Raw genomic sequence first — 9,878 nt, 5'->3', positions numbered from 1 at the left:
GGCTGCATTTCTGATCAGCGCTCTCCTTGTTCGGCCTGAGAGTTTAGGTGGACGGCCTTGTCTTGGTAGGTTTACAGTTGTGCCGTACTCCTTCCATTTCTGAATGATGGCTTGAACAGTGCTCCGTGGGATGTTCAAGGCTTGGGAAATCTTTTTGTAGCCTAAGCCTGCTTTAAATTTCTCAGTAACTTTATCCCTGACCTGTCTGCTGTGTTCTTTGGACTTCATGGTGTTGCTGCTCCCAATATTCTCTTACGGTGTGTTCACACCGAACGCGATGGACGCGAATAGAGCGTCAGGTTTACATGTAAAGTCAATGGAAAGGCGCGATGACGCGCGATTGCGGGTCCCGCGAAAATTCGGAAGCAGATTTGCGTCGCGAAAACGCCAAAACGCGTGAAACGCGCGTCAGTGCAGCGCGTCTGGCGCGTTTGACTCGCGAATAAAACCACGCGCGTGAGTTTTTGTGTTGCATTTTGTGCATACGCGCGTTTCGCGTCTACCGCTCGAGTTGGAAAAATCTGAACTCCAGCGTCAAATCGCGCCGCGACAACCAATCAGGAGCCTGGTGACGTGGCTGTTACCTAGGTCAAAGGGGCAGATCCAGCCAAAGCCTTTCATACTTCAATGGAGGGGAAGGCTAATCAATGCGGTAGCAAACAACTCGGAGCTGTACAACACCAGCTGCTTTCAGTACCGAGACAGGAATAAAAAGGACCGAGCTTGGAGGAAGATATGTGAAGAGATCGGGCAACCTGGTAAGTTCATTCATTTCTCTTTTGAAAGTTTTCACTGACCCGGGGAAGCCGCACAAAAGCTAGCAAGCCACCGCTATTTTCCCACTGACGTACAAATACCGTTCTGCTTTTATGCATGTTGTCATTTAGGAATATATTTTATTGTTTATTAATAAACAGCACACAGTGGTCCCGCTGTTCATCCGTCACTGCTTTGCTTTTTCGCTGATTTTTTATTGCACAGTACAGCATTGCATTCTGCAGCCTGATTGACAAATCTCCTCGTGCCGTGTCTCCTGCGCTTGCCAAATTTATCACGTTTGGTTTTGATAACCATCGCCTCCAATAGAAAAAACAGCACAAAAACACCCATAACTATGAGCCTCATTCGGAAATAGACACCTGCACCGTGAGGGAAAAAGGCGCACGAAAGTGGCGGGCAGATGAAGACAAACCGCGGCATAATAATACTTTTACGTTTTGCAATCTACAAAGGTTTGCACTTTGAGAATCAATTGTGAGAACTGTGACCAGGGGCTAGTTATTCTGAGAACCCCTGCAATAAATGAGGGACCACTGTCTACTCTACGATTATTATATCCAACCTGTTAACATTTAATACTGTATTGATAGAACCAACTGATTCTGCAGCAGAGCATCCCCTGTTGCTTCTCCTGGCTCCCCAGTCCCTGAGCTCCTGCTGCTGCACCCACAGATATGTACAGCAAGCACTGATACCTTTTTAGTCGGTGGGATTCCCTTGTGATCACCTTTACTAAATATCTACAACCAATCTGATTATATCCTGTTATTGTTTTTTTTTTTTTTTCAATGTTGAAATTAAAATCTAGTAGCAGCCTTCTCATTTCTTTGTGTTTTGTGCTGTTTTACAGGCCCACAGAGGAGGACGGCTCCGAGGCAGATGAGGGACGGGTCCCAGGACGGTCCATCGGCGGTGGAGCTGGCCATCCTGGAGTCCCTGAAGAGTCCACACCAGTCTCCAATGGAGCATTTCCTCCTCAGCCTTGTTCCTGCTCTGGAGAGCAGCTGGTCCTTTTTATTCCTGTCTCTCTGTAAATTCTTATATTTTATATATTTATGTTTAATGTTTTTCTGTTTGAGACTTTTAATATTATTTCAAATAAATTTTTATAATGACTAATGTCTCAGTTCTACTACACAGCAAATGTTGGCACACAACTTGACACATGTAGAATTTATTTCATATTATACTAATGACAAAATATACTGATACAGTGGGATGCAGAAGTTTGGGCAACCTTGTTAATAGACATTATTTTCCTGTATAAATCGTTGGTTGTTACAATAAAAAATGTCAGTTAAATATCATACAGGAGACACACACAGTGATATTTGAGAAGTGAAAAGAAGTTTACTGGATTTACAGAAAGTGTGCAATAATTGTTTAAACAAAATCAAGCAGGTGCATCAATTTGGGCACCACAAAAAAGAAATGAAATGAATATTTAGTGTATATCAATGTGTGTGTCTCCTATATGATATATGGGGTGCCTTTGTCTGGACGTGCTTCCCATCCAGAGCTGCACAGCACAGAGGAAAGTTCCAGCGCTCCTGGAATCCCTCTGTGATGGACCGCCAGTCTCCAGGTGAAGGCACAGCCATGAAGTCGTCCACTAGACAGTCCCAGATGGCCGTCGCTGCCTGGGGGGTGATCTGACACACCGACTCTGTAACTGAACGCTTGGTGCTGAAGCAGTCCCCGGTGACAAGGAACCTGGACAAAATTGTTCAAAATCAGTATTATGTGTACTGCAGTTACAAAATACATTATTCAAATTCCAAAATACTTTTGTGATGTCAGATATAAATCACAAAACATGAATCTTACATAAAACATTTTGTAATTATAAGGATAATTACAAAATGTATATTAGATAATATCTAAAACAGTTGTGTTTTGTTTTAACTTTAACATATAATTTGATTGGTAGCAACTTTCACAACTACAGTGAGCCAATCACTCATAATTCCTAAACATGTCAATCAGGTAGGAATGAAGTAAGACATTAATAGAAATAAAGAGTTGTGTGTTGACATGTAGCCCTTTCCTTGCTTAAATCATTAATATTTTTGAAAAATTAATCTGTGATAAGACAGCTTATCAAGATAGAACCATGTAACTAGAGATGAACCAAACTGTTCACAGTTTTATCTAACTCTGTTTTAATAAAGGCTGTGACCCCTGCTATAGAGTCTGACAGCTGCAGGGATTATATACAAATATTCAACTATCCCAGAATTAAACCAGGTCTAAATATAAAGGAGTGAGTATCACTACAAGGTTAACTCAGTGGTCCTAATGCTACAGTTTGATATCAGCAAACACCGAGCGCATACATTGATGTGACACCACAGCCATGCTATCATGCAAACACTGATAACAGCATAAATCGAATTAAATCGGGGCTTGATGAGAGCTTCTGAGTATCACTAGAAATACTATAAACAGTCGTCTCTGTACCACAGTTTGCTTTCAGTAAACACCGACAGCATTCACTGTTAGCATAGCACATCCATGTTAGCAGTGTATAACTGGATGGATTAGCATATTAGCACAGATATCAATAAAGGACTACCGTATTAAATAGTTTTACTAACCTCAGGCAGACAGACAGGCGCTCTGCAGGTGGGATTGAGCGCCTGTAGTTGGTGTCTAGGCGGGCGATGCTGGGACCGACGAGGGAAAGCAGGTCCTCAAACTGGCCGAGTGAATGACGGTGATAGCGCTGGAATCGGCCGTCATCCAGGCGCAGCTCCTGGAGCAAGTGGTGAAACTCACCAAACTGCTCACGCCTCCGGAGGACCTGATGGACCCAGGTACGGCGAGGATGTCCTTTACGCCGCTACTCTGCTCTCCACAGTACATAGAGAAGGGAGACTCTCTCTTCAAGCGCTAGCTCGATAGCTGCCATCTTGCAAAGATACCGGTCTGGCACAACTCCCTCCCACATTCCTCCCACATTTCCGGTTCACGCGCGTCAAAATGGATTTTTCTTGGACACGCGTTGAGACGCAAATGTACACGCGTCAAATTAGGGGCGTTTTATTCGCGTCCATCGCGTTCGGTGTGAACACACCGTTAGACAACCTCTGAGGCCGTCACAGAGCAGCTGTATTTGTACTGACATTAGATTACACACAGGTGCACCGTTTAGTCATTAGCACTCATCAGGCAACGTCTATGTGCAACTGACTGCACTCAGACTAAAGAGGGCTGAATAATTACGCACACCAGTGGCGGCTGGCCCATAGGGGGCGCTCGGGCTCCGCCCCCCCAAATGTGGAGGAGTAAAAATATATATTTTTAAAAAATTCATCAATGATAGTTTTACTATGTGTGTGCCCATATACAGCCAGGCGTATTTTAACATTTTCACCAGCTGACTCATTAAAGTTCAACCAACAAACGGTGTTTTTCTTCTTCTGGGGCGCTCGTCAAAGCGCCCTTGATATGCAGCGAAATAGCCTATCATTAAATGGTTGCCAGGGGAAAATAATAAATATTTGACCTATCAGCGTCGCTGAATTAAATGGTTTGGGGGCGCTTAAAATTGCGCCCCTGCAGAAAACGCGCGAAGATTTGCTGTTCTAGAATTTTACCTCAGTCAGTAGCCTAAGTGAGCTATAAGGTCAGAGAGAGACGATGGCAGCGGTATTGTTAACGGTTGAGGCACAGCCTCCCCCAAATTCGGTTAGATCGCTTCTAACCTACCCTTTTGCCAGAAGGACAATGGCAGAAAAACTGCAAGTTAAAGAGTTGGGACCTGACAAGCCCGAAATTCAACTAACCCAGGCAACGAAGGAGAAGTCAAAAGCATACAACAGGACTTTTTGTCGGAGTTGGTTCCAGCGCAAGTCGTGGCTGACAGGCTGTGGAACAGCTAATGCACTTTTTTGTTTCCCGTGCATACTGTTCAAAAGTGACAAGTGTGATTTGACGTGGACACAATCTGGACAAACCGACTTAAAGCACCTCTCCGAACGAATCAAGAAACATGAAAGCTCACGAGTTCATATGGACAACAGTGTAAAGCTAGCTGTGCTAGGGAAAACTAGCATAGCGGCGCAGCTAGATGATGGACATCGGATTGCTTTAAGAAGGCACAACGAAGAGGTAGATAAAAACCGTCATATTTTATCTAAAATCATCGATTGTATTAAGTTTTGTGGTGCTTTTGAGCTAGCAATGCGGGGACATGATGAAAGTGATTCCTCAGACAATCCAGGGATTTTTAGAGGTTTAGTCGACTTGATGGCATCAATTGATCACGACTTGAGGCAACACCTTGAAAATGCTACTGTATTTAAAGGCACCTCGAAAACAGTCCAGAACGAGATCCTGGATTGCATGTTGGCAATTCTGAGAGAAAGGATCGTGGAAGAAGTAAAGGCAGCGAAGTTTTTAGCCATTCAAGCTGATGAAACCACTGACATTTCTACACACTGTCAGTTAGTCATGGTGCTAAGATACATTGACCAACGAAACCGTATTCAAGAGCGTTTTTTTGAATTCATCAAGCTACCCAATGCTTGTGCAGATGCAATAGCCAGTGCCTTATCGGAGAGGCTGCGCTTCATCCTCCCCCAGGGACAAGAGAGAAAGTTGATCGCCCAGGCCTACGATGGGGCCGCTGTAATGAGGGGTACCACTGGAGGAGTGCAGCGTAAGATACAGGACATTTATGCTAACGCTCACTACGTACATTGTTATGCCCATCAGTTAAACCTGGTAATGCAACAAGCAACCTCCCACATCCCTCAAATCAGTCACTTTTTTTCCGACATAGCAGGATTCGCTTCTTTTTTTACTAAATCGAGCAAGAGGACTGCAGTGCTTGACGAGGTGGTGGCGCACCGACTTCCAAGTGCATCGGCAACCCGTTGGAACTTCAACAGTCGTGCTGTGAATACAGTGTATGAACATAAAGACGATCTGGTGAGGTGTTTTTAGACCATCCGTAACAGTGAAGGATTTGATGCCCCTACAAAGAGAGATGCCGGTGGTTTCGTGAGAATGCTGGAAGACGAAGCTTTCTGTTTTTTCCTGGCCTTGTTTCACAAGATAATGCCACATGTAGACATGCTGTATAACCACCTACAGAAGAGAAACATCGATTCTGTCACCATCGCAGGGATCACCCAGACATTCATCAGCCGCATGCAGGCTATCAGGTAGGCATAAAAGCATAAATATGTAACCTAGAATAAATGTTAATTATCTATGCATAGATTCTATCAAATTCTCTGCATATATTCTGTGTTCTGTGACTTAAATGTTTAATGGAATTCAGATAATTTTGATTTATATCAGCCTTTGAAGTAATTTTATGAAAAATATTTGATTAAGTATATTTGATGAAGTATATTCCCAGTAATGATTTGATGTAGCCTATACCATAGGCTATTTCCTGAAATTATGGCCAGGGCCTTTATTTACTTGCACTGGTTTTCCCCCAGCCATTAAACCAGGTCCGGTTATTAATTAAATCCGGTAATTCCCGGTAATTAGAACACAACCTTTGTTTGGTTTGTGTTTGGTTAATATATCCCTATTCAGTTTTCAGAAGCCATTAATGAAACTTATGTATTGGATCAGGGAGGCACTTCCTAATCTGGTTGTGGATGAGGAGTACAGGGGACCTGTTCAAGACCCACCCACAAAGAGACGGAGAACATTGGGGGAAGACAGGCAACACCATTTGGCACTGGAGGTAAGCACTAGCTGCTTGGTCTGATTTAAATCGGATCATCAGATAAAATCTAATGACGATGCTGTCAGATGTCATTTGATATAGTGGTCATGACTGTTTTGTTTTGTTATGGACAGATTTTTTTTTTCAGAATAATGATTAACATGAGACATGTGCCAAAGTCTTACCACTGAATCTAACTCTTACCAATTATATATTATTGGATAGGTGTGCGACACCATTATGAGCCATGCCAAGGAGAGGTTTTCTTTCACCAAGCACCTTGTCAGCGCCACTCTGTTGCAAGGAGACTTGTTCCAACAACACAGCAAAAATTTTCCAGATGCAGCACTACAAACCACAGTGGAAGCCTATCCCTCATTGGACAAAGCCAGACTTAAAACAGAACTGTCCCTGATCTACGACAACGAGGAGTTTCAGAGTTGTAGTGGTGCGCTGGCGCTCTATCAGGTTCTGATGGAAAACAACCTTCAAGACACATTCACCGAAACTGTAAGTCTTCTTAACATCCTCATCACCACACCAATGACAACATCAGAATCGGAGAGGTGTTTCTCTACTTTAAAGAGGATAAAAACTTTCCTGAGAAACAATATGGCTCAGGATCGGCTCAACGCTCTGGCTATGCTGTCCATAGAGAAAAAACTCACACAAGAACTTCCTGATTTCAACACCAGGGTCATCGAGAAATTTGCCACTCAGAAAGACAGACGAGCAAAGTTCTTGTACAAATAAGAACCCTTAACCATATTTACTCTCTTTCTCCATCCCTCTCTCTTTCTCTCTTTAGCCCACCCCCCCAATCAGTTTACAGTTGTTGTTTTCAATAGTTATTTTTCATTCATTCAAAAAAAAAAAAAAAAATCTGTTCATGTTCATTTTTACAAATCTATACAAATGGCCAGAATATGGTTGTTCATTTTTACAAATCTATACAAATGGCCAGAATATGGTTGTTCATTTTAAATTTAAATTAAAATTGTGTTGTTTGATGTACTCATTAAATGGGTCATTTTAGTCGATATCATAAAAATTGCCCCCCCTGAGATTTTTTTCAGGAGCCGCCACTGACGCACACCCCACTTTGCAGTTATTTATTTGTAAAAAATGTTTGAAATCATGTCTGATTTTCGTTCCACTTCTCACGTGTGCACCACTTTGTGTTGGTCTTTGTAGAATTCCAATAGAATTGATTCATGTTTGTGGCTGTAATGAGACAAAATGTGGGAAAGTTCAAGGGGGCCGAACACTTTTGCAAGCCACTGTAAAAGTACCTTACAAGTCATACTAGGAAACAAATACCTCAGATATTTACTAATTTAAACACATAAATTGGATCAGATTAAAACATACCATATCAGCTGTCTTTCTTCCTGGCTGAAGAATTGTAAAATATTATAACTTCTACAGCTAAATAACTATCTACTATATTGCCAAAAATTATTTAACAACATTAAATTACAATGGCGATTGGTGGAGGAGTCTTTCAAACCTTTTAGGAAAAGAAACAATAAAACACTAAGAAAACATCTCAGTACACTTAAAACAGTATTACTGGACGTTTGAGCACAAAGTATCACAACTAGAAATAATTACTCTGCTGAAAAATGTTCCCCATGAGTGTTAAACAGATGAATATTACTGATGTATATATTTAAGGTTGGGCTCACTTTATATTCCTGTTTCCTATAAATATGCTCAGTAAATATGCTGTCCTGTGAGGACCACATACCTCTGAAAATATTAATAAAACTGTTTGTCTGTGAGCTCAGAAACACATGGCCTACAACTTGATGTAAAAAAGTACATTAAAATCTAAAAATCAGCTTGATTAAGGGGCCTGAGCAGTCTGTCAGTGGGAACAGAGGGATTCAAATATTAATTTAAAATGAAGGTGGAGTGTTTTCTGAACAGCTGTTTAAAGAATTATAGTTAGTCAGACATTTTGCTAATCTGAAAGTTACTGAGCAAGCACCTCGAGTAACTCCTTCACACAGCAGCTTCTCGATATCACACATGTTGGCCAAGGTGGGTGGCAAGACAAGACTCATCTGTCACTGAAGCTCCTCTACTTGTTACTGGTGGCTGTGTTTCCATATGAAACAGAGATCATAACGGATCTCAGAGTAGTGAAAGCAGAGCCAGTGGCAGCACATTGATGTCCCATCAGTTTATCGTGAATGTATCCAACAAATTCACGAGCAAACCACCAGAACAAAAGCTTATACCAAGCTCAAGTCATTGTTAATGGCAGATGAATGTGCTCTTAAAATGTGGACAAGTACAGTTTCCCATGACCACAAAACAAGAGGAGTTTTCATGCCAAAAAGCGAGTGTGGCCACCAAAGGTTAATGCCACCTTTCCAGAAATAAAAGAAAATCTGGATGTTTACCTTCCAATCTTTAGATGAGCCAATTCCAACAAGGAATGGCTCAAAAAGAAACCCTCACTGCTGACTTTCCAGCTTTAAAGCACCATCTGTCTTTCTCCCAGTGTTATGATCAAACCATCAAGTACATGTATATGACTAATTTGCCAATCCATATTATCCCAAACAATGGGTTTTCATTTTTACAATATATGTAAAATAGCATTAAGAAAGATTCATCACGTGCCTAATCACTCTGTGTTTTAAAAATCTTAAAAGATCTTTCGTAATCCCAGATATGTTCGATAATATAATGTAATGTAATGTTACAATAAAACATAATGCTTCAGATGACAGCGTGTGGTAGGCTGCTGTGTGTTTTATCTGGAGCGGCATACCTCCTGACCAGCAGGCTAATGTCTCACAACAGTGACAAGCAGCCAATTTACACGTTGCATCTCCACCATGAGTGACAGCAAATCAATATGCACTTGGAGCGATCACGACATCCAGCACTGTGTTGGTTAGTGTGAATGTGTTGTGTGTGTGATACACAGTTTGTAGCTGTGTGTCTGGGGCTTCATCGAGGGGAAATTATGCAGTTCAGCATTTTCAGCTGTGTCTCAGGTTGCTTTGGTTTTGTATGTGTGTGGGAGAGAAAAACACATCTGTGGGTATATTAAAAGGAGGCCCACTGTGAAGCTATACATTTTTCTGTGTGTGAATGTTTGTGTGTGTGTGTTTCTAGGTCTTTGACAAGCGTATTAACACCAGCGTAATTCCCAACACCACTCAGTGTGAACTAACACCATTAACCCTGGATACTGGGCCTCACAGTTACTGGAGGAAGAGGCGGTGCCAAAATATCAAAGGCATTGTTGCTCCCCGGTGGGAGTTGCCCCTCTGGAGTTTCCTGCCCACAGTCACAGGGTATCAGGAAGGTTGTTTCCACTGCCCTCAAACTAAAGGGATAAACTGCATCAGTGTTATTATTTGGTTTTCAGATTGGCTTTAAATTA

The 9,878-nt window shown here is 41.9% G+C and overlaps 1 protein-coding gene and 1 long non-coding RNA gene across 2 annotated transcripts; both read left to right on the top strand.

Annotated features, from left to right (window-relative positions):
- Positions 1 to 258: 258 nt before the first annotated feature.
- On the top strand, positions 259 to 1,895 carry LOC147318299 (uncharacterized). The gene is made up of 2 exons (XR_015131433.1): positions 259 to 758; positions 1,631 to 1,895. It is a non-coding gene; the product is annotated as an uncharacterized LOC147318299 (long non-coding RNA).
- A 3,856-nt stretch (positions 1,896 to 5,751) lies between these two features.
- Positions 5,752 to 7,550, top strand: LOC147318298 (uncharacterized). The gene is made up of 3 exons (XM_086310188.1): positions 5,752 to 5,951; positions 6,376 to 6,490; positions 6,698 to 7,550. The coding sequence occupies exons 1-3, from the start codon at positions 5,794 to 5,796 to the stop codon at positions 7,223 to 7,225; spliced, it is 801 nt and encodes a 266-aa protein (XP_086166314.1). The 5' UTR covers positions 5,752 to 5,793; the 3' UTR covers positions 7,226 to 7,550.
- Positions 7,551 to 9,878: the final 2,328 nt, after the last annotated feature.

The sequence above is a fragment of the Aulonocara sp. 'chitande type north' Nkhata Bay genome, linkage group LG11 (genome assembly GCF_057382095.1).
Source record: "Aulonocara sp. 'chitande type north' Nkhata Bay isolate Kocher_YH1m ecotype deep benthic linkage group LG11, A_spYH_male_GT1.1, whole genome shotgun sequence".
In the NCBI taxonomy this organism is placed as follows: domain Eukaryota; kingdom Metazoa; phylum Chordata; class Actinopteri; order Cichliformes; family Cichlidae; genus Aulonocara; species Aulonocara sp. 'chitande type north' Nkhata Bay.
This window is presented reverse-complemented; position numbering and strand designations above follow the sequence as displayed.